Consider the following 22,751-nt stretch of genomic DNA (forward strand, 5'->3'; position numbering starts at 1 on the left):
ATTCATACCCAGCCACAGGCTTCATATCTACAGATTAGGTAGAACGCAACGCGCAATCATAAATCCTTTCATTTAATGCGAAACCCCAAACACCCTGCTGATAAGAAAGATAACAACCTTGCTAAAGGTGATACTCTAATTCCAAAAATCATACGTGGCCCATCATAAGAAATATTGGACGTGTATCATGACTCCATCTTGTCACCAGCGCTGATTTCATCTTTCCGATCTCTTCCGGTGGCTTCATCTCTTAATCGTTGTAGTAATGCTCGTTGTTTCTGGATGCGACTTTCAAGGTCACGGATCTCATCATTCTGTTCGGCGATGGATCGGTCCATGTCCGGGAGCTCACGAACCTGTGCGCGAGCACGCTGCAGCTTGTGTTTCAGGCTATCCGTGGCTCCAGGTACATCTTTGAAAGACAATGTAGGTCCAGAGGCGTTGTGACCGGTGGTCCCCGGTGCAGGCTCAGTAGTGATTCCAGCCGACGACTGAATACCGGCACGGACGCGGGCGAGGACGAGAGAGAGCTCCGAAAGGGCGTCTAGAGTATCCGGAGAGAACGTGGGCGGGAGGGCCAATGGGTGTGGGCCAGATGCGGATGCAGGTGCAGATGCAGATGATGGAGACATGGTCTGTCGTTCTATGATATGACTCGATTCAACTTTGACCGCTCGAGGGCTCGTCCGGGAAGGATGGTGGGAGAGAATCAGGCGACGTAGGCGTGGATGCGGTGTAGTATGATATCGGCAGGCAGTTCAAGGTGAGTATCTCTACCAGTATTACATACAGCTCGGGGAAATAGGCCGAGTGGGTTCTTTCAGCCTTGCATAAAAGCTCGTAATAGTGTCAAGTTTTATCACAGCTGGTGGTGGGCAAATGGAAAAGATCGATTGGGCCGTTGTGTTGTTGGGTTGACGGTCCGAAAGGGAAAAAAGGGTCAAAGGCCGACAGTGTGAGCTCATCATTATACGTTACAAAAAGGATCTTTATGTATACGACGCACAGTGTGAATACAAATCATGGCTGGTGAGTGACATGACATCAAACCCCCACCACTACAACGTGTTTCCCTGCAAAATCATCTGTCGTGTCTGGGCCCATCAAATCACGCATCATTTCTTTTACTCAAGACAGGCCCGAGTTACTCTCCGTCTTATCCTTATCTTCCTAGAGCCTCTTCTTTATACCTCGTCTATTTCTTTCTCATTTTCCCTGGATCCTCTTCTTCTTTCTTCTCACTGCTTCAGTGCAAGAAAAAAAGAACCAACAGACAGTAGTCATCATGTCCAAGACTGATCAAAAAGCCTGCCTCAGTACGTCGTCATGCCCCGCCCCCTCCAAATTCCAACAAATCCATTTTCATGCCCCGCGATCGCGATAGCAACAGCCCTGCCATGTCTCGTTATCCTAAGCAACGTCTGAAGATAACTACTCCCGTCGCTCAGGAATTGCCAATTGTCTCGCGACCAGACTGGATTGTTACATCGTGTTTTGTCCTCATATATTTGGAGCTGGCCTGGCTAATCATGTTGTTTTTGCATTCTTATAGTCGTCATTGACGGTTGGGGCATTCCCTCTGCCGACAGCCCCAAGGACGGCGATGCCATCACCAACGCCAAGACCCCCGTCATGGACGCTCTCTACAAGGACTCCAAGGGCTACACCGAGCTCGAGGCCTCATCGCTAGCGGTGGGACTTCCCGAGGGTCTCATGGGTAACTCTGAGGTTGGACACTTGAACATTGGTGCTGGTCGCGTTGTGTGGCAGGACGTTGTCCGAATCGACCAGACCATCAAGAACGGCCAGCTGGCCCAGAATGATGTTATCAAGAAGACTTTCCAGAGTGCTGCTGCTGGAAACGGCCGACTACACCTCTGCGGTCTTGTCTCCCACGGTGGTGTGGTAAGTCATATCATATACAGTTCCTTCTTTCAAGTATCAGTCACTTACACCAGAGCAGCACGCCAAGCAAACCCACCTCTACGCCCTCCTCAAGGCTGCCAAGGAGTATGGTGTGCCAAAGGTCTTCATCCACTTCTTCGGTGATGGCCGTGACACCGACCCTAAGTCCGGCGCCGGCTATATGCAGGAACTTGTTGATACTGCCAAGGAGATTGGCATCGGTGAGATCGGTACCGTTGTTGGCCGATACTTCGCCATGGACCGCGATAAGCGTTGGGACCGCCTCGAGATCGCCCTTAAGGGTCTTGTCCTCGGTGAGGGTGAGGCCTCTGAGGACCCCGTTGTTACCGTCAAGGCTCGATATGAGCGAGGTGGTGATCTTGATAGGGATGAGTTCCTTACTCCCATCATTGTTGGCGGCGATGAGCGCCGCATCAAGGGTAGGTTCAGTTTCAAATAGTTGCTTTTCAAACACGACCCCTAACAGCAGCACAGATGACGATACCGTCTTCTTCTTCAACTATCGATCCGACCGTGTCCGCCAGATCACCCAGCTTCTGGGCGATGTTGATCGATCTCCTCTTCCCGACTTCAAGTACCCCAAGATCAAGCCCCTTGTCACCATGACTCAATACAAGGGTGACTACCCCTTCGAGGTTGCTTTCAAGCCCCAGCACATGGGTAACGTTCTCGCCGAGTGGTTGGGCAAGCAAAACGTTGAGCAGGTCCATATTGCTGAGACCGAGAAGTATGCTCACGTCACCTTTTTCTTCAATGGTGGTGTTGAGAAGGTCTTCCCTCTCGAAACCCGTGATCAGTCCCAGGATCTTGTCCCCTCCAACAAGTCCGTCGCTACCTACGATCTTGCACCTGAGATGTCTGCCGATGGTGTTGCCGACCAGGTTGTCAAGCGCCTGGGTGAGCAGAAATTCCCCTTCGTCATGAACAACTTTGCCCCTCCTGACATGGTTGGTCATACTGGTGTCTATGACGCTGCCGTCATCGGCTGTGAGGCCACCGACAAGGCCATTGGAAAGATTCTCGAGGGCTGTAAGAAGGAGGGCTACGTCCTCTTCATCACAGCCGATCACGGCAACGCTGAGGAAATGAAATTCCCTGATGGAAAGCCCAAGACTAGCCATACCACAAACAAGGTGCCCCTCCTCATGGCCAACTACCCCGAGGGCTGGAGCCTCAAGAAGACCGACGAGGGTGTCCTCGGTGATGTTGCCCCTACCGTGCTTGCTGCCATGGGTCTGCCTCAGCCCGAGGAGATGACTGGCAAGTCCCTTCTCCAAAAAGCTTAATGTTTATGACGCTGATGAGAGCACGTATCTAAAATAAAAGTCCCTGGGATGGTGTAGCAGTAGTGGGTGTGGCATTAGCGATTTGTGGGTTGTTGGTTATTGTTGCGCGTGAGTCGATGCGATGACTCTGGAGTTGAGGGCGGCAGCGTTAGAAGTTATGCTCGGTTGCATAGACATAGAGTCGTAATCCTAAGAGAGTAAAACGACCAGTAATGGAGACGAATAGCGTTGCCTCTCAGTTTCTTGCCTGTATCGGTACAAATATCCAAGGGGATTGGTCCGCTCTAAGGCCATCAATAAAATCGATTGATAATACCAGTTTCTGAAGGGGTGGATCGAGGCACCGATGGGTAGACCTTATAGCGAGTGCATTAGGTACTTTCTGCTTGTTTCCTGTCTTTATTTTACGAAGAAAACGGCAGTGAAACACTCACAACAATTAGTCTACCCTACACTGGCCAGCAAATTCCCAAGACCACTCTTGCTAAATCTCCTCTGTGCATGAAGTTCGGTGTGTGATATGGGAATTGAGATTAGGTGGTTAATGATCTCTTAATCTTAAAAACCAATAATGCCCTTTCTTGACAGCTGGACTTCCCATATCAGCTAGACATAATTGTCCCAGCCATCATATGGGATAATATACCGACAGTATGAGTACTGCACAAGCGCATTTCTTGGGTCAAACCAGGATGGATACAAACAAGTAAAGTGCGAACCCCGTTTCCTATCAGGAACCTAATGGAATAGGCGTTTTCCCATGCAAAAGACCACTTTCGTCTGCTATGGTGACAGGATTGCCAAGGGACTGTCCCCGAAAGTATGGGGAAAGTGGTAGCAAAGCTAAATCAAAGTCAAGTCTTGAGATACTTGAATTCCTCAGATTGGATGAGTGAAAGGAGAAGGAATCGTGATGGTAGGTTATGAGGAGCATATCAGCTGCAGCAACTTCACAATACTATGGAGGCTCAACTTACACCAAAGCTTTTAGCCAATGGTGTACACGTTTACCAGTAAGTCTGGGGCCGCGTACGAAAGGGTCAGATCACAGATCAGCTCCCGCATCCTGGGCGATCGGAATCCACAGTGCTTCAGATCCGTGTAACCTCACGAGCCACATGCTCTTCTCTCTCTAATAAGTCGTCACTTCGTCTCAATTCGACGATCGCCCAGGGGTTATGTGTGGCTTCGAACAGCAGATATCTGCCAGGGACGCTCGAACAGCATCCTTAAAACATCCTAGTGGTCAAGGGGTCCCGCTCCGGCGGCCAAGGGTCCCCGAAAGGGCGAGTTAGCTCACGCATCTACGTAGTTTTGATGTGGGAGCCAAGAGAGGAAGGGTCCAGCTGTGCTTTGCTGTCTTATTGGTATACGTACCAATTCTGGTGACGATCGTGGGGGAATGGCAAGGTCCCGAAGATCGAGCGGAAATAAGCAACAGCCACAAAGTCGAGACCTTCGGCCGAATGCTAGGTTGGACCTGTCAAGCGGTGAATAGACAAAGAAGCAGAAACACACGTGCTTTGCCCCTCAACCGCTGTGGCTCGTGCATATGTATGACATGAAGACGGAAGACTTGAGTAATTGATGGTGACGACGGTCGCACTTGTTATACAGCAATCTGTAATTAAGCTTCTGTGCTGTGCGCTGTAAAGAACTGGTCCATACTACTAGGCATGAAACCGAACACGGAAGCTCATCCATCCGTTGCAAGTGGTCAGGATGTTTCACACATCGTGTACACATCTGTAACGCCTAGTAGAGATCAAACCCATGGGCCGTCCCGATAGACCTTGAAAGTTATTTGGGGGTGGGGGGCTAGGATGTTTGTGCTTCGCCATGATGGTGTAAAGTAAGGGTTTCATGATCTTCCGATTGTACGATGCAATAGAGTGATCGATCTCTGATAAGACAAGGACAAGATCCAAAGTACAACCATCAAGATTTGCGCTTCATCTTGCAATCTTTCCTTCATACCGGAGGCCACGACACTTCGCCTACAGCTTCGTGCCTGATGACGGTCTCGAACGAATCCACCGTTCATCAACACGTTCATCCATTCTAGATCCAGGGGGGAGCGGTGTCGACGATAAACGGGTGATCAACATGAAGATTATTCAAATCCCCATCATCTGGGGATCGCATTTTGGCATAAGGAGTGAGTCAAACCTCAATGAAGAGGGTGCCTCTAGATTTCTCTTTTCAGGGACGTTGATCGACACTTGTGCAAGAAATCAACCTCCCAAACGAAACAAGGGATTGGATGTTTTCGATGGACCCAAGCCATCTTTGCTCAAGCCTGTCCCCGATCCAGCTGCACAAAGGGTCGTCCCGTGGAGCTCGATCCGAGCTACAGCTGCGTTTCCTCGAGATCGGGAAGATTGAAGCGCCAATCTACCCAATCAGAACGTATCCCGTCGCTTATATCCGAAAGAGTTGTGGCAATGCGCGATAGAGGTGTATTGCCACTCAAGACATGAACTTTTGCGGGTTTTGAGAATTCGATTCGCATCTCAAAGTTTGGCATATACCAGTAATATTGCCACGGACAATCGGGTTTGATGAGGTGTGCATCTGATCGGAGATACATTTTTGGTGTTGTAGGAACCTGCCCCTGTCTATCAAGAACACACTTGTGTAGGAGTGGACGGAGAATCGTCGCGATTGGACGATTGCCATTGTCCTGTCAATCTCGTGACTTTCTTCAGAAAACCCGTTGGAAACCTTAAATATATGGCATTACTGTCACAATATTTTCTTGCTTTCATCCGTCATCCACTACGTAGGTCCTGGGCAAAAACAAGGAATCGAGATTCCGGTCTGTAGAAACCATTCGAAATGTTCCAAGCGCTCAGGGGACTCGACCTTGCAAGGACCCTGGATTTCCTCACTCGGATGACGGATCGACGTCACATGGCAAATGATCGGCAAACGAGAGCCTCAGTTGGGTTGTCAATGACATGTTCCTAGGGGTTATGGCTGGATTACATACATCGTGTCACATCGCACGCCGGAGAAGGCTGTGTCTGAGCATGTTAGCTTGCTGTAAACTGCAACAGGCAAGCACTGCAGAGGCATCACGAAATTGAATATCAAAAACTTGGAAAGGGTTTTGGGACGTGCATGGGCCTGTCAGGGATTAGGTACGCGTGGTCTCCAGCCAGAAACACCGTTAGTCCGGTTCCCGGTGATTTGTGTCAGGATATCCCACACATCAAAAGAGGGTATCGTGAGATGATAAGGTGACAAGTGCGAAATACTTGTTCAGATAAGCAAGGAAAGGAAACTGAAAGATAGCAACATAGAATGGCGATCGCAGATGTTTGCCTTTTAACATTGTATCTGGTTTGTTTGTGTTTGAGATGACTGGAGATCATTTTCCTGGCAGAGCTGAGTTTCGGGTATAGAGTGGGTATCTAGCAACCACCACAGCCCATTTCCCTGACTCTCGATAATTGGCCTGGTCTTTAGTTGACCCGAACTGTGTTGGATTTCAGAACCGCCGGCTCTTCTGGCCGTGTCTTGAGCAGAACAATAGGGCCATTTAATAGTTCGAAGCCAATAAGAGATCAGGGGACTTGACGCGTATCCAAGAAACCGAAGCAATGTATTTGGGAGACAGCATGTGAGTCGATAGTCAGTTCGGTAAATGAAAAGCATCCGGGCAAATGCACAAAGTGCCAGATTCTATTTCGCACTCGTCGGGAGTCTGGAAGCCTCCAGTCCAAATTCGCCTTGGTCAAGCCTGAGCCGACGACAGACAAAAACCAAGATCGTCAGCCAACTTTGACTCGAAGGGTGAAAGAAAACAGGGCAGCTCATCACTTAATGGAAATTTGTGGAAGACACTGAGCCTCACTTTTCTTTCATCCAACAAGCTGATTCTCCATTGGTCAAGATATGCTCTTCTAGCCCCCGCACTCAGACAAAGCTGGGGCGTAAGCGAAGGCGACGGAGGTGACAAGTCAAAGGGGTGTGATCGTAATAGGATTCAACAACGACCCTGAAAGTCTGCCCTGATATAAACCTGGTCCCTAGCGGGTCACGGAATAAAATCATGAGCGGGTTGGCGTGGTCATTGAAGAAAGGGGTGAACGAATTAGAGGTCCACACCATCGAGTGGTGCACCGAGGCGCTAGTTGAGCCCGTTAGAGGAGGTCCCTGCTTTTGGCTTTTTCTGGGTCCGATGGTCTCTGATCTCTATGCTTCTCCAACGACTTGGAAATCGGAGCAATGAGGGCTCGATCTACCATTCTAGCTCTTGCGTCCTGGTCCCAACCTGGCATCCTCGCTCAACCCAACCTTTCCCCCTCGCCGCCTTCGCCTTTTGCTTGTACCTACTGTGAATGGGTGCCGCCGCCGCGCCCCGGCACTCGGCTGCCCTGGCGGGTGCGCATCTGTCTTCGACTGCACCAGGAGTGAAGACAAAACTCTTCTGCATCTATTTGGTGGAGGCCCTGAATGCCCTCTTCCCACTGCCACTGCCACTGTCCTGAATTTGCCCCCCCAGACTCGCCATCGGCCTTCAGCCTTAATAAGATTCCTCCTGTTAAGTATCTTTCCAGGACGGGTTTTCCGGCTTGTGGCTTGTTTGCTCTTCTTGTTTCTTGAACTTAACTTGACTCCTGGGCTCTTCAGGTTCAGCTTGGACTCCTCGACCCCAATCCCGTCCACTCGTCCAGACCTTCTCTGCCCCCTCAGCTCCGTGCAACGGCAGTAAGCAGTCGCTTCTCCTAATTCCAGCTTCTTCACACCCCTCAACTTCAGTGCCACCTTGGTGCCACCCTGGTCTACTCATATATCCGCCGTTGGAATACTGACTCCACCGCTTGCTCTTTCTTCTTTCCAACACATCTCAGCCTTTGAAGCTGTAGTATCTTTGTTATTTCTGCACCGCATAGGCTTCCTGTCTTCACTACACGACACTCGGGGAGGCAGGTTTTTATTTGATCGGCATTTCGTATCAACACCTCACCACGAACGCGTCGTCGAGCCACCGACTTCAGTAACTCGCACAACGATCTAAATTCACAATCAGGCAGCAAATTATAAGAAGTACTAAATCACAGAGTGTTGCATTATTGCAAACCTGTTCCGACTCATATTGGAGCACCAACGAGGACTGGCACATCGAACGATTTATCTACGGTAGCGAATAAGCCAAGCTTCCAAAAGCTTCCTCGTTCGACCAAAGATCACCACCACTGACTGCGACTCTTTTTCGGGTGGATGCAACCTTTGTTTGTGGCTCGGCTTGACTGTGGAGATAAGTTCTAATTCGCGCCAATTCAATACCACCCACGCAAATACCACGACGCTTTTCGGAAAACCATCAATCAACGTCTTGTTAAATCGGAGAATTTTTGGAGATTTGGCAGAGGAATACCTCAGAAGGCTCTAATTGCCTTGAAGTAGTTTTTGGAAACGGTGAGTGTCCCAAAAACACCAGGTATTTTGCCCCTCTGAGACAGTGTAACCCGCGTCTCATCATCTTTCGTCATTTGGCGATGAAGCCTCGATCGATCGATCAGTCCTTACTCCGCAGCCAATAGGAGCTCGTCTCTGTCGTCTGTGAGAACCTTCATTGCTCATACCCTCCATCATCCCGCTGCTTCGTTAACCTCTGGATTGTGCTAATTATTCCCCTGACGTTCAGGCTCTCAGCCCATTGCAAGGTGCTTCCAGGCCCTACGTCACAGATCGTCGGACCCCTAGGTCTATACCAGGACCCTTCTCGGCGACCATTTTTCACGATATGCTTGCTGCTTCACAGTTCTGGAAATGCTAAACCATCCATCAATTTTATGAAAAACAATGCCACTTAACGAAACCACCTCCCACGGAACGCAACCTCCGCCGTCTTCGTCCAAGACTGGCCATCCTCTACCTCGACGTACCTCTCCCGCCAATTCTGTCACCCTGCGCCATCACCGACTGGCACAAGATGCATCAATCAACGCCGGACAAGGCTCAGGACCCGCTGTCAAGCCAACTAAGACAGGATCACCTCGACGAAACTCATCGGGCGATAGTCATGAGACTGGTCAGAGCGATCCCAACACATGGTTTGACCAGTCAAATCAAAACCCAACGGCAACTTTCGACAGCAACGTTATGGAAGGTAAGAGCCAGTGCTAGAAATTGAATTGAGTAGGAGACTGATTGGGTTGGCAGTTGACCCCCCTTTCTTTCAAAAAGAGTCCGATTCTTCGAATGAAGAGAAGATGTACTACAATCGCCAACTCGCCCCCCCTAAGCTCACTGCGGCACATAGCAGCAGTGCAGACGATTACAGAAGTGTCATCGATGATCTCACGGTAGAGATACAGAAGCTGAGGGAGGAGCTTAAGCGATACAAAAACACCGGTCCCGATATGCTCCGAAAGGAGAAGCTCTTCGAAATCAAGGTTCACGGACTGCCGAAAAAGAAGAAGAGAGAGTTGGAGGCAACACTCCGAGATTTCGCTGCAAGTCTTGAAGGGTCTCCCAACGCGTCATCAACACAGAAAAAGAAATCTCGACACTCTACTCGCGAAAACATGTATTCTGGATCTGGATCGAAACATGCTTCATCTTCCTCAGGGTCAAATTTTCGCCCAGCCGATTCTGCATACGCCTCTATGTCAACCGGCGCCAACTCGGGAACGTCTTTGAGCCGTCCTAGCATGGGTTCCCAGGCCAAGTCGTCTGAGGCGGTTGAAAGCTACCTCCGTGATATCCCCGAAGGGTTATACCCGAGACACATGATTATGACGGAGAAAGAGAGAAAGAAGCTTGTTGTTCGCCGTCTTGAACAATTGTTCACCGGAAAGATTGGTGGGCGCCATGTGGTGAAGAAGCAGCCCGTGTTGCCTAGTGGAAGTTCTGCAGCTCTGGCACCAGTTGTCGCCGAGACACAGCCCACTGTCTCAAACACCTCAAATTCGATCCACGAACCGCCAGCCTTGCAGACCAGCGGTAAAGAGCCCACTAGAGAAGCTCGAATTCTTCCCCTTGAGCAGCAATCTGGTCACTCTGGTAAAAAGAGTCGATCTGCTGACAATGCATCTGCCTCCAATTCCAATGGCGACAATACCGAGTCCGGTGGTAATGGCAACAGCACAGGGTCAGGCACAAACACTACTCCCCCCATGACGACCTTGCCCGAGCAACGGCCCACACGGCCTCGTGATTTAGACCCTGATCGTGCTCAGGTTCCAGCCGAGAACATGGACTATATTCGCCATCTGGGCTTAGTACCTCCGGAGCTGCTAGCCGAACAACATAGTCAGGATGTGCACCCTGATGCCGAGGGATGGGTTTATCTGAATTTGTTGTGCAACTTGGCTCAACTTCATATGATCAATGTGACGCCCGACTTTGTCCGCTCAGCTGTTTCAGGAATAAGCACAAAATTTCAGCTATCTCCTGATGGCCGAAAGATTCGATGGCGAGGTGGAACAGAGGGAACAAGATTCAGCAGTGACAGCTCTGGATATAATTCTCAAAAGAGTCCATCTACAGACGACACTGAGGACGGAATGGAAAACAAGCGCAAGCGTCAGAAAACTGGGCGTTCCACAGGCGACGAGTTCCAGTCCGGAAGCTCAAGCAAAAATGGCTTGAAGTTTGACCCACAGCTTTGTGCTCCATCCGAAAGTTTCCATTACAAGCCCTTGTTCGCTCAGCAGGATTCATCGGGTGGCCAGACATCACTCGATGAAACCGTTTCTTCCTTCGGTCCTCCAGAGGAAAGTAATATTGGTGAATCGAGATGGGGGCTAAGTGGCTCCGGAGCCTCCAGCCGCAGGAAGCGCCGCCATGATGGTGCCATTATCTACTATAGCGGTGCTCCGTTCTGCACAGATCTATCTGGAGATCCCGGAGATATGTCGCCAACGACGCAGATGCGCGCTGCTGGTCAGACCCAGACAGATCAAGATAACTTCAAGGTCCCCCCATCACCTCTCCGACGAACAGATTCAGGTTCTTTCATCAACTATCGGCCGTTGACCGATCGTGGGCTCTTGTCTAGTCAGCAAAGTTCAGCGATGGATGTCGATAGTGAAGACCCCCCCAGCCTGACAGATGATGCCGACGATTTGAGCGATGTTGATCTTGACTTCACGTGGTCTGATAAGGCACAGTACATGCAGCACTTCCCTCTTGAGCCTTGCGGCTTAGGGGGAGTTTTACCAGAAGACCATTTCATGGTTGTTGTTTCAACCAAGCGACCTAAGCAAGACGATTTGTCTACGTTACCACAAGTTTGCGGTAGAAGGTTTAGTGAAAACACGGATGGTATCATTCGGCGATTGGCGACTATGTCGACGTCCTCGCCGGACTTGGGAGCTTCAAAATCGCTTCCTGCTACGCGTTCTCTCCCCATTGAGATCGAATACATGTCAGGCCGTATCAAGCGGCTGACACCAGTTTCGCTGCCTCCTCCTGCAATTTTCTTTCCGCCGTTCAGCCCCACCGAATCTACAGCCGATGACGATTATGATGATTCAGATGATGTCGACATGTCTTCGTCCTTGAGAGATCTTGTTGGCCAACGGACAGTGCAACGCCGTTCACACGGTTATCCTGATGGCGTTGATCTTAGCAGTGGCGACGAAGAAGGTGATGAACCTGATGATTCGCCCAATCAAAATATTTATGACATTAATCGAGACCCAAAGGCGTTGCCAAATCGGCCCCGACAAGCCGCACGCCGTACCAGTAGCGCTGCTGCGGCTGCTGGCACTGCTCGGGGCGCAAGTAAGAGTAACAGCGCCAACCCGGCGCTTTCACATGATGAGAGCTCTGTTGATACTGCTGGAGCGATTGAAAGTGGTTACAGCAGTAGCGAGGAAAGCGCTTAATTTTCACCTGTTATTCCAGGCCACTTATCACATATTTCATATTTCACGACTTGATCAGGGGTTACGGATTTCACGAATACGGAAGGCTAAAAAAGGATTTCTTGTATAATCTCTTCTTTACCTCTAGTCTCTGTTTTTAAGGGAAGGTTGCATTATTTTGCATTTAGCTTGGCGTTTATGAGGATGGATAATGATTCCCTGGATAATCTTTGTTACGAGATGAAGGGTTGCGCAAAACGGCGTGGGCCTGGGTATGAATTGTTCTCTATATTTCACAAGGATGAAACACTAGGGAACTTAGTGGCACATTGAGATACCAAATTTGTTGTTGAAACAATACCTTATTGTCTTGGTGGCCGTTGCGCGCTAGTTCTCATGAATGCTAATTGATTTTAACCGAGCGTCGGTACTGATAGTCCTCTTTGACTTGTGAATGATCCATCCATGATCTACTGATATAAAGCCATACTTCCAAACAATGTAATTGTTCAAACTGCCAACTTAATCAGTCCTCTTTCCTTTTTACAGGGGACTACATATCGTGCTGCTTATTTCCCCGCGGATTTAGATTTAATTGGACCCCTTGTTTAGCTGTCCTTGCCTGGAGCCAACTGCTTCTGCGTCACGTGAATCGATGCTCACGTCTCGCTCGTGTCATCATTCGATTTCTCCCATCGGAATGCACGGCGACCTGGATTCTACACATTCATCCCATTATCATGAAACATGGTGTATTTAACCAGCATGCTACCTTTGGCTCTGCTCGGCGCTCTCGCAAGTGTCCTGTGCAGAGCAGAAGATGTTAAAAACGTTGCCATCATTGGTTCGTACTTGATTTCGGTGTTTGAGAGACATGATTAAAACACAAACCCCAAGCTCCAGAAGTATTCCTTCACAGTGTTGCCGGTCAATCCATGTATCAGGACTGGCATATACTAACTTGGAGTGTAGGGGCTGGAGCTGCTGGGTCGTCGGCAGCCTTTCATTTATGGCAATATGCTATAGAAGAGGATATTGCTATTAATATCACCGTATTTGAAAAGACGGATCGCATTGGAGGCCGCACATTGACAGTCCCTGCGTATAATGATCCCTCTCTGCCCATCGAGCTCGGCGCGTCTATCTTTGTTGGTGCCAATCATATTCTTGCCAACGCCAGTGAACGCTACCATCTCCCAGTGAGCGAGCCCCACCGTCTCGAAAAGGATGATATGACTGTTATATGGGATGGCTACGAGTTCGTCTTCCAGACGACCGAGGGGTCCTGGGCATGGTGGGATCTGGCCAAGATGTTCTGGAGATATGGGCTCGCACCCTACAGGTCTAAACAAATCGTGGATGCTATGGTCAAACATTTCCTCAAGTTATACGAAGCCCCTTACTTTCCTTTCAAGTCGCTCACTCAGAGAGCCGAACAGTTGGGCTGGAATGAGATTACAAGTATAACGGGAGAACAGATGTTAAAGAGAAACGTAAGTTCAAACTGTTGAATTGGAAACAGGTGATAGCTAACTGGACAGGAAATTGATCCTCGTTTCGCTCGTGAGATCTTACAGGTTGGCACACGTGTCAACTATGCTTCAAACCTGGCTTATATTCATGGTCTGGAGACTCTGGTGAGTGCAAGATATGACCCCTTGCACGCTTCTTGCCTAATTACGATAGGTTTCGTTGGCAACCGACAACGCAATGTCTGTGGATAGCGGCAACTGGCGTATCTTTGAGCATATGGTGATAGAGAGCGGAGCTTCTATCTCTCGCAACATGACCGTGACTTCAATCGAAAAAGTCCAAAAGAAAGCTTGGTCATCTTCGCCAGTGTATGTCATCACAACGAAAGATGCCGGCTCAAAGGACGGCACTTCGAAACAATATGATGTCGAGTTTGACAACGTCATCATCGCCAACCCCTGGCAGTTCAGTAACATAAAAACTGGAGAGGGTGTTCTCGATCGCAAAATCGATGAGATCCCCTATACCAAACTGCACGTTACACTATTTGCATCACCATTGGAGCTTAGTCCCGAATTCTTTGGCTTGAAGGCCGGAAGCAAAGCGCCTGCTACTGTTTACACTACTCTTGGTGAAGACGAAGAACCAAGAAAGGGGGCCGAGGGAGTCGGTCGTACTGGCTTCTACTCTATTAGCACATTGAAATATCTCGTCAACCCTAAGACAGGTCAGAAGGAGCGTGTCTATAAGATCTTCTCGCCCACGCCCCTCACTGCCGATTTTCTCACACGTCTTTTGGGCACCGATATCCCAGACTCTGTGATTTCTGGAAAGTTACAAGACGATGCAAATGCTTCCAATCTTATCTCTTGGTATCATCCTCACTGGTTCAACTCTTACCCAGTTGAGCTCCCTCGTGTCACATTTGAGGACCCTATTATCGGCGACGGCATATACTACACGTCTGGTATTGAGAGCTTCGTGTCATGTATGGAAACAAGTGCTTTGATGGGCAAGAATGTGGCCCGGTTGGCTGTAGATAGATTTGCCGGTATTTCTCGCCCGGAACCACCTAATGAGTGGGAGGGATATGAAGCCGGCGAGGAAGAGGAGGAAAGCATTCGCGCTCAGGCTGAAAGTGAACTCTGATCGAAGCAAGGACATATACATTTGCCTCATCATTGTTGGGGATCCTGTATATGCTAGAATGAATTCAGCATCTGAGAGCGATGGCTGGAAGGCACATGTGGGAAATTCCATCAAACTATTGTATGCGTTTGGTTTTAATGAATTAAGATCTATGTCACTAGTATTACTAGCAGTTGACGTAGCTAATCAACATTGTCGTGAATCGCAGTTCAAGTATCTATATCTATGTGGTCATTTATATGGAGTAACTCGATAAAAAATATTATTATTCTTAAGAACAAAACATTATGCCAGAAATAGCTAACCTCAAGACTCCCTAAGTTCATACTGAGCATCCCTAGGTTCTTTTTTCTTTTTCGCTTAGAATAGAGATCTCGAGCTTTCTCTTTCTCCCAAGCCAATCTCCTCCTAATGCTCCTTGGCCTGGGCTGTAATTATTTCCAGATACCCCTGGTCCACTAGCCTCAGTGGCGCACGTCAGTTGTGGCAAACATTCAATGACCCCTCCAACCCAGGTTTCTTCAAAGTACACAAAGCAAAAGGCGGGAGGCAGTCACGGCCTTTTTTCTCATACAGTACTTCCTCCATGTTATGACGCACTCGTCCTCCTTACACCCTCAAAGCTTGATCCTGCCTAAGCTGTTGGTTCAGTCAATGCTGGCCGCCTTTGGTGCAATTTCCATTTCCTTTTTGCTGTCACAAGACAACGTGGGAGCTACCTGCCGTGCCTAAAGAAATACCCAAGGTGCCCTAGTGAGCGAATGGGAAGGTTCTTGACCCGGTTCTGCCTGTTCCTGCTCTGGTGTCCTGTCACGTCACAGCTTTTTTATTTGTTTGTCGTGCACCGACAGCATCGTCGACTTTCACCTTCCTCCTTTCCTCATCTTCCATCCTAAGCTTAGGGAAATACTCCCCACGACTCCCTGATTCAGCGCCTACAACAATAACATCAACCGTGCAAGTGTCTCATCACAGACTTTCTTTCTATCTTTGCCCGATTCTTTCCTCTGTTGAGAGCCCAGGGTCAGCATGTTCGCCTTACGAGGAAGTAAGTAACTGCCCCGCATCATCCCTGCTCCCACCTTACAACCAACATCTACATATTAAGCATAAAGAGGAACAGCCTCGCTGCTTTGTGCCTTATCTCTACCATCGCTTCTGCATCTCCCCCCTTCTGCCGCGCCGCTTTCGTTCTCGTGCAAGTCTACTAACACTATCGTTCTCAAGTCGGCAAACTGATATTCGGTTCAAGCACGCAGGAGGCATTGATCGAGCTTCCACAGGGACAGCTCTACCTTGTTCGACCTTTATCTCCTAAGGGATACTCTGAACTCATTTTTCGAGACTCGGCTATCCGCATTCGACGCACAAACCAGGAGTTCCAGTATCAACTCGTTGTTCAGCGCGTCTTTGAAGAAGGTGAAGCAGAGCTTCTTGCCGAAGAAGAGGGTGAAGACGCCGAAATCGACGCCCTCGCATCTGAGAAAGACGAGAAGACCTTCCTACTCGACGAGGCTCTATATTTCCGTTCCGAGATTCGCGAGAGTGGTGACAAAGTTCTTGCTTGGAAGGATTTAAGCGGTGATACCGGTGACCTCTTCCAGTTCGTTTGCGACCCTTCCGTTACATCATCCCAGGTACAGCAGTTTGTGCAAGTTGCTCAGCAGTGCCAATACGAGCGCAAATATCGCAAGTCGCATTCTACAGCAACGGCCTCCGACCTTCAGCAGTTCGAATTCGAAGAAGAGGACCCGATACCGCCTGCTAGTCCCCTGCATAGCCCAACGTTGGCTCGATCTATCGAATCTGTCGACGATATGTTGTCTAAGACCCAGGCAAACTCCGCTGCTAAGCGTGAGCCTGCCTTCGTGCCCGAACAGGAAATTGAAGCCCCAGTCTTGACTGGTTCAGACGCTAGCAACCCTCCCGAGGCTCTAGAGATATATGCCGCTGTTGTGGCTGAACTGCATGTTTTTGACCCTCAGCCTGGTCATTTCGCTCTCGTTGACGATTCCGTCATTGCTCAAGTCTCAGAAGTTGGAAAATGGGAGTACTGGCTCCAGATTGAGTCGAACGATAAGGCGTATCTGGGTACACCTGTCGTCGCTGACTTCAACCCCGTCTTTGATTTCGAATATCTCTCTTTCGTCTTCAATCATTTCAGTAGTGATGGAACTGCGCGATCATGGCTTCTCAGATTTAAGGATCAGCCCACCTTGGAAAAGTTTCAAGAAGCGATTATGCAAGCCATCTGGGAGAAGCTGAACGAGACCAAGTGGACGAAGATGCAAGACAAAGAACGCGAATATGTTCTTGACGCATTTGGCGACCTAACTATGGAAGACGCGCCTTCCACAGAGGAAGAGGAGGAGGAAGAGGAGGAAGAGGAAGAGCTGGAGGATGATCGCGCGCAAGAGGAGGAGTACGACACAGATGAGGAGAACGATAGTAGCTTCCCCAAGAACGCTGATGGTGAGGTCAACTCGCAATTGGCTGTCGGTTACAAGCACGACCGCTCATTCGTCGTTCGCGGCTCCAAGATCGGTGTATTCAAACATACACCTAACAATCACCTCGAATTCTCCACGAACATCTCCAAAGTCACAACTCCTTCAGGCAAACTCATGAACCCGAAGAAAGTCATGCTGCACAGCGAGGATCGAGATCTCATCTTACAGAATGAAATTGATCCCAACAAGCTCTACCGTATGGACCTTGAATATGGAAAGGTTGTGGATGAGTGGAACGTTCACGATGACATCCCCGTCGTCACATTTGCCCCCGAGAACAAGTTTGCGCAGATGACCTCTGAACAGACCTTCCTGGGCGTCTCAAACAACGCTCTTTACCGAGTTGATCCCCGTCTATCTGGTAACAAGCTTGTTGATGCCGATATGAAGCAATATGCCTCGAAGAACGACTTCTCTGCCCTCGCAACTACTGAAAAGGGCTACATTGCTGTTGCAAGTAACAAGGGTGACATTCGTCTCTTTGACCGGCTCGGCATTCGAGCCAAGACACAGCTTCCTGCACTTGGTGACCCCATCACTGGTATTGACGTTTCTGCCGATGGCCGATGGATCTTAGGAACAACCAAGAACTACATCCTGCTTGTTGATGCCCAACAAAAGTCTGGAAAGAACGAGGGCAAGCTTGGTTTCGAGAAGCCTTTCGCTGCCAATGACAAGCCGCATCCTCGACGACTCGCACTTACCCCTGAGCATGTGGCCCAGTTCTACCATGAGACTGGAAAGTCCGTTGACTTTACTCCCGCCAAATTCAATACTGGAGAGGGTGCGGAGGAGACAAGCATCATCACTGCAACTGGCCCCTACATCATCGAATGGAACCTGAAGCGGATCCTTCGGGGTATGAAGGCAGCTTATAAAATTAAGCGTTATGAAGAGGAGGTCAAAGCGGACGACTTCAAATACGGCTCAGACAAGAACGTCATTGTTGCTTTGCCCAACGAAGTAAACATGGTTGCAAAGCAAAGTCTAAGGAAACCCACCCGCGAGAGCATCATTGGCAACGTTCGACTGAGTGATTCGCGTCGAGGTTCTGGACGCATCGGGACCCGAGACAGTGGCCGATACAAACTTGGAAAGGACGATATTGTCAATGCGCCTTATTGAGTAGAACAGAGTGGCACTTGCGTAATTGCGGTTGATTCGGCAAATTAGTGTAGTACTTCGAAGTGTTACGACTTCATGATGAGGTCCGATGGGAGTATTGGTGGACTTTGGAATTTGTAATGTGGGTTTCCATAACCTGTCTGCTCTCTTTTTGTTTAGATACCATCTGCTGATGCATTTGCATCGCAACCAATGCACCTTCTTCGAGTCCCTTGCAGCTTGCATTTGCCCACACATTGACATTTTAGGCCACCATGGGCAGAAATAGAAAGAGTCCCATTGACTTTTTACATATGCACACATGATGATGACTCATATCTGAACATTTAAACGCAGTCGACACACTTAGAAACAAGGCCGATGACTTCATGATATTTTTTTATTATAGCAAAAGAAAAACAATTTATAACGAGACCCAAATCATGACCGCTTGCCCAAACCGTGAACTCGTTCTTGCACACCAATGTCCTTCCCAGCTACGAGACAATTTTTTATTGAGAAGGCTCTGTCTGTGAATCGGCTTCCTTCTTCTCGTCTATGGTTAATAGTTCCTCGGCCTTCTTCTCAAGATCAGCGACAGCCTGTTGGGCTTTCTGCTCCAGTCCGATTACAGCCCCAGAGACGTTGCGCAGGGTCTTGGGCTGAGAACCCTCAGTGCTAAGACGGGTCATTTCAGAGACAAAGCTAGCACCCCACCAAGCACTTGTGTACTTGAAAACATAACGTTCGAGCTTCTTGTAATTGGCTTCACGTTGTTCGGGGCTCATGGTAACAGCGTCATGTAAAGCATTGGCAAGCTCTTCTGTGTTCCAAGGATTGACGATAAGACTGCCATTAAGCGATTGAGCAGCACCTGTGAATTCGCTCAAAATCATGACGCCGTGGTTCTTCTGCTGTGTCGCAATGTATTCGTAGGACACCAGGTTCATACCGTCTCGAGTGGATGAGACCAAACAGACGTCAGATACAGCATACAGGGCAGTAAGCTCGTCGAAAGTGACGGATTGATGGAGGAAGTGAATGGGCATAAACTCAATGGTGCCAAACTTTCCGTTGATACGGCCGACCAGTTCGTTAACCACAGCACGGAGATTCTGGTACTCTTCGACGTCTTGTCGCGAAGGAACAGCAACCTGAACCAGGACGATTTTGCCAATCCATTCCGGATGTTCGGTCAGGAACACTTCAAGAGCGTGCAGTTTCTGAGGGACGCCCTTGATGTAATCCAAGCGATCGACTCCAACGACGAGCTTGACACCTTCGAACTTTCGGCTGAGTGCAGCGATACGTTCTTGCACTTTTGGCTTCTTCAGCCCTTCAACAAAGTTATCGGGATCGATTCCAATGGGGAAGGCACCAACTGTCACAAAACGGCCATTCCAATCGACACCGTTGGGGGTCGTGGGACACTCGAGAATGCGGGAGCAACTGCTAAGGAAGTGACGAGCGTAGTCGTATGTATGGAAACCGATAAGGTCGCAGTCAAGAAGCCCAGTAAGGAGTGCTTCTCTGACAGGCAGGATCCTGTAAATTTCACTACTGGGGAACGGTGTATGGAGGAAGAAGCCAATCTTGACATTCTTTTTCGATTCCCCGATCTCCTCACGAAGCATCTGTGGGAGGAGCATCAGATGGTAGTCATGAACCCAGATAAGATCACCATCTTGCACATCCTTGATAACGGTCTTGGCAAAGAGGCGATTGACTTCTTGATATGCGGCCCAAGCGGACTCGTCGAATGTGATCTCACCAGGGTGGTAATGGAAAAGAGGCCAAAGAATTGAGTCTACAAGCATCATGTCAGGAACATCCTTGTAACATCGAAATCGTACTACTTACTAGAAAACCCATTGTAATGTCGGTCGGCAAGTTCATCGTCGATAAAAACCGGGTGCGCGCCGTACTCGTCTTTCAGTCGTTGCTTCATACCCTCGACTTCGTTGTCAGGGACCTCGAGACCAGGCCAACCATACCACTGGAAACTGGTGGTTTTGCTAAGACCACTGAGACCCGTGACGAGACCCCCAGAAGACATAGAAAATGAATAACTACCATCTTCTGATCGCTTAATTGTGATGGGCAATCGATTGGAGAGCAGCAACAGGCGGCCTGGGGCAGCTTGGCCATTCTCATCGACAGCACCGGGCATGGTGACGGTATTGGAAGAAATAATCTCAGACGGGGATATTTGGGGTGTTCAGAAAGTTGAAAGAAGATAACTTGAGAAAGAAAAAAGTCGGACTGTAGTCGGCCTCGTCGCGGTTCTTTGTGGTCAATGGCCGATGATCGATTGTCGATTGTGGAGGGGCAGGGAATTGACCTGGCAGCTGGTTTAGAGCCGAGAGGCGTAGATCCCCAGTAGTGGAGTTAGTGTAAGGAGCTTTGGGTTGTTGAGTAGCGAAACGATGACGCTATTGCGCGTAAGGTCAGTCGATTTATTGGAGAAGAGCGTGGTAAGCGGAGACGGTAAAGAATTGAAGAAACAAGGACTTTCTGTTGATATCAAGAGTCAGATGTGTCTGAAATGTGGAGAAGCAGTAGAGCGAGTTGATCTAAAGAAGATCAATAAGATCAAGCTTCAGATGAGAAGTTGAGAGAAGTTAGAGGGGAGAGATCAGGTTCTGATAAAACAGCAGAAGAATATCACAGAAACTGGCCAGAAGCATGGATGGGGCTGAGGGGAAGAAATGGCAGGTGAGGGGCATCTGACACCTGCTCGCAACCAGTCGTCAGTCTACTGAGTCCAGGCTGGTCAGGTAGCATGGAATAATTGGTAGTTAGGTTGTTTGCGTACCTTACCGAACAACACTTGTTGTTTACCTTACCTTGTACCTGATTTTGATAACACCTTTTAGTTCATGAGTTGGGGAGTGCGCTAACAAACTTACGATTCAATTTAACATGTGCAAATTCGTGCACATTTGTAGTAACATGGGACATGAATAATATGAGATCAATAACTTGTTCTCTCGTGCTCCTCTTTATTTCACTCGCCACATACCTGATCTGATCACATTGCAATATGTAATGTCTCATGCTTTCTTTTCCCTTAGTAGGTATTATCCCGCAAGCCGATAGCTTCCGCCTCCCGGTTGTATTCTATTCGCTGAGATCGAGATCCGGGCCGTTTACCTTAAGATGAGAATGAGGTGGAGGGAGGCATTTACACGGGCCGGGTCGCTATCGCCAAAAGAAAACACCACTGGACGCCCAACACCATCCTCCGCCTGTCAATCACCCACGAGGCATTGACTTTCAGTACAGTGACATGAGAAGAGTGCCAGCAACGAATCGAGAGGTCCGGGTGTGAACTAGCTCTCCACTTCTATACATCTGCCTATTTATTGGTGCTTCTAAAAGTCTGTAGCCCGGAGGTGTTTCCGGAGACGGGGTCGATTCATCGGCCACTATACGGGCATCGCGGACAGTATCTTTTTTCTCGATATTTTCAAGGAATTCAGTAGATGGCAGAAACCGGTAAAGAGTGTGCGGGTCTCCACATCTGTGATAGAGAGCTTGATTCTGTGACTCTATTAACAGCCAGCCTACCTACCTACCTAGTAGGGGAGGAAAGAAAACTCAGGACCTTGATCCTATGGAAATGACGAAAAGACTTAGGTAACTTAGCATAAGTTTAGGATACAGTTTCCTGAGTTTATTTTCATATCCTATACCAAACCACGATGTTTTCTTGCTCCCCTGAGCCAGCTGTAGTGATGGAAAAGTGACGCATTCACTCTTCGTCCGGGTTCTATCAGATGGTTACAAGGCCCAAGTACTGTATTGCCTGCCGCCGGTCTACGCGAAGTGGGCTTTACTATTACACACAGGCCAATGAACCAAGTGCTAATGGGGACAAGGCATGTTTTTTCCTCGATGGGGTTCATCGACCGGACCAGAACGTCCTGAACCTCTGTCACCATCCTTTGAAAGACAAAGCCCGAAAATAAGACAATTGAAGGGCGCCTGCACCCAGACTTATCACTGGGCTGCAACCACCTGCCCGTCTCAAATTGGTGTGGTTTGCATAGCCGCCGGCCCGGTTGCCGCAGCTAGATTGCTCCCATATCTAGGTATCTTTAGTCTAAATATGAGTATCTGGGGACTGTAGCTGCTTTTCGAAACATTTGCTCGTTGTGTTATCTGATCGATTATGAGTACTGTTTGGTGATCCGTAATAATTAAAAAGTTACAGGCATACTATGATAATTCTACGTCGGTGTTGGCAATGTTAGAATCACCAAAGTCAAGCTCACCTCAGGCGTTTGGCATAGGTAAACATAAATGAAAGGAATCTCCCATTCAAGATTCTCTTCGTTTGCGCGGAAACTATTCTGTAAAATTCCAATATGTAATAGATATGGATATCAATGAAGCTTGTTGATTTCCTGACCTCACCAAACTTGAGGTTTATAGCGGAAAAGCATTCCATGACTTTCATGCGTGAAAGTTGGATG

General features: G+C 48.8%; 6 protein-coding genes across 6 annotated transcripts; 4 read left to right on the forward strand and 2 right to left on the reverse strand.

The window, feature by feature from the left end:
• Positions 1-185: 185 nt before the first annotated feature.
• On the reverse strand, positions 186-632 carry FTJAE_4179 (mediator complex subunit Med9; the record flags this gene model as incomplete). Its single annotated transcript, XM_037350556.1, has 1 exon — positions 186-632. One exon carries the CDS (start codon positions 630-632, stop codon positions 186-188), a length of 447 nt encoding a protein of 148 aa, XP_037208695.1.
• A 653-nt stretch (positions 633-1,285) lies between these two features.
• Positions 1,286-3,212, forward strand: FTJAE_4180 (2 3-bisphosphoglycerate-independent phosphoglycerate mutase; the record flags this gene model as incomplete). The annotated part of the gene is made up of 4 exons (XM_037350558.1): positions 1,286-1,316; positions 1,553-1,905; positions 1,964-2,345; positions 2,401-3,212. 4 exons carry the CDS (start codon positions 1,286-1,288, stop codon positions 3,210-3,212), a joined length of 1,578 nt encoding a protein of 525 aa, XP_037208696.1.
• Positions 3,213-9,026: 5,814 nt separating this feature from the next.
• On the forward strand, positions 9,027-12,058 carry FTJAE_4181 (period clock FRQ; the record flags this gene model as incomplete). Its single annotated transcript, XM_037350559.1, has 2 exons — positions 9,027-9,333; positions 9,387-12,058. 2 exons carry the CDS (start codon positions 9,027-9,029, stop codon positions 12,056-12,058), a joined length of 2,979 nt encoding a protein of 992 aa, XP_037208697.1.
• A 744-nt stretch (positions 12,059-12,802) lies between these two features.
• Positions 12,803-14,659, forward strand: FTJAE_4182 (prenylcysteine oxidase farnesylcysteine lyase; the record flags this gene model as incomplete). Its single annotated transcript, XM_037350560.1, has 4 exons — positions 12,803-12,881; positions 13,010-13,530; positions 13,579-13,674; positions 13,724-14,659. The coding sequence occupies 4 exons, from the start codon at positions 12,803-12,805 to the stop codon at positions 14,657-14,659; spliced, it is 1,632 nt and encodes a 543-aa protein (XP_037208698.1).
• A 1,029-nt stretch (positions 14,660-15,688) lies between these two features.
• Positions 15,689-18,294, forward strand: FTJAE_4183 (vacuolar import and degradation 27; the record flags this gene model as incomplete). The annotated part of the gene is made up of 2 exons (XM_037350561.1): positions 15,689-15,707; positions 15,887-18,294. The coding sequence occupies 2 exons, from the start codon at positions 15,689-15,691 to the stop codon at positions 18,292-18,294; spliced, it is 2,427 nt and encodes an 808-aa protein (XP_037208699.1).
• A 491-nt stretch (positions 18,295-18,785) lies between these two features.
• Positions 18,786-20,443, reverse strand: FTJAE_4184 (trehalose phosphate synthase; the record flags this gene model as incomplete). The annotated part of the gene is made up of 2 exons (XM_037350562.1): positions 18,786-20,080; positions 20,134-20,443. 2 exons carry the CDS (start codon positions 20,441-20,443, stop codon positions 18,786-18,788), a joined length of 1,605 nt encoding a protein of 534 aa, XP_037208700.1.
• Positions 20,444-22,751: the final 2,308 nt, after the last annotated feature.

Source organism: Fusarium tjaetaba (genome assembly GCF_013396195.1).
Source record: "Fusarium tjaetaba strain NRRL 66243 chromosome Unknown NRRL66243_c0000079, whole genome shotgun sequence".
Classification (NCBI taxonomy): domain Eukaryota; kingdom Fungi; phylum Ascomycota; class Sordariomycetes; order Hypocreales; family Nectriaceae; genus Fusarium; species Fusarium tjaetaba.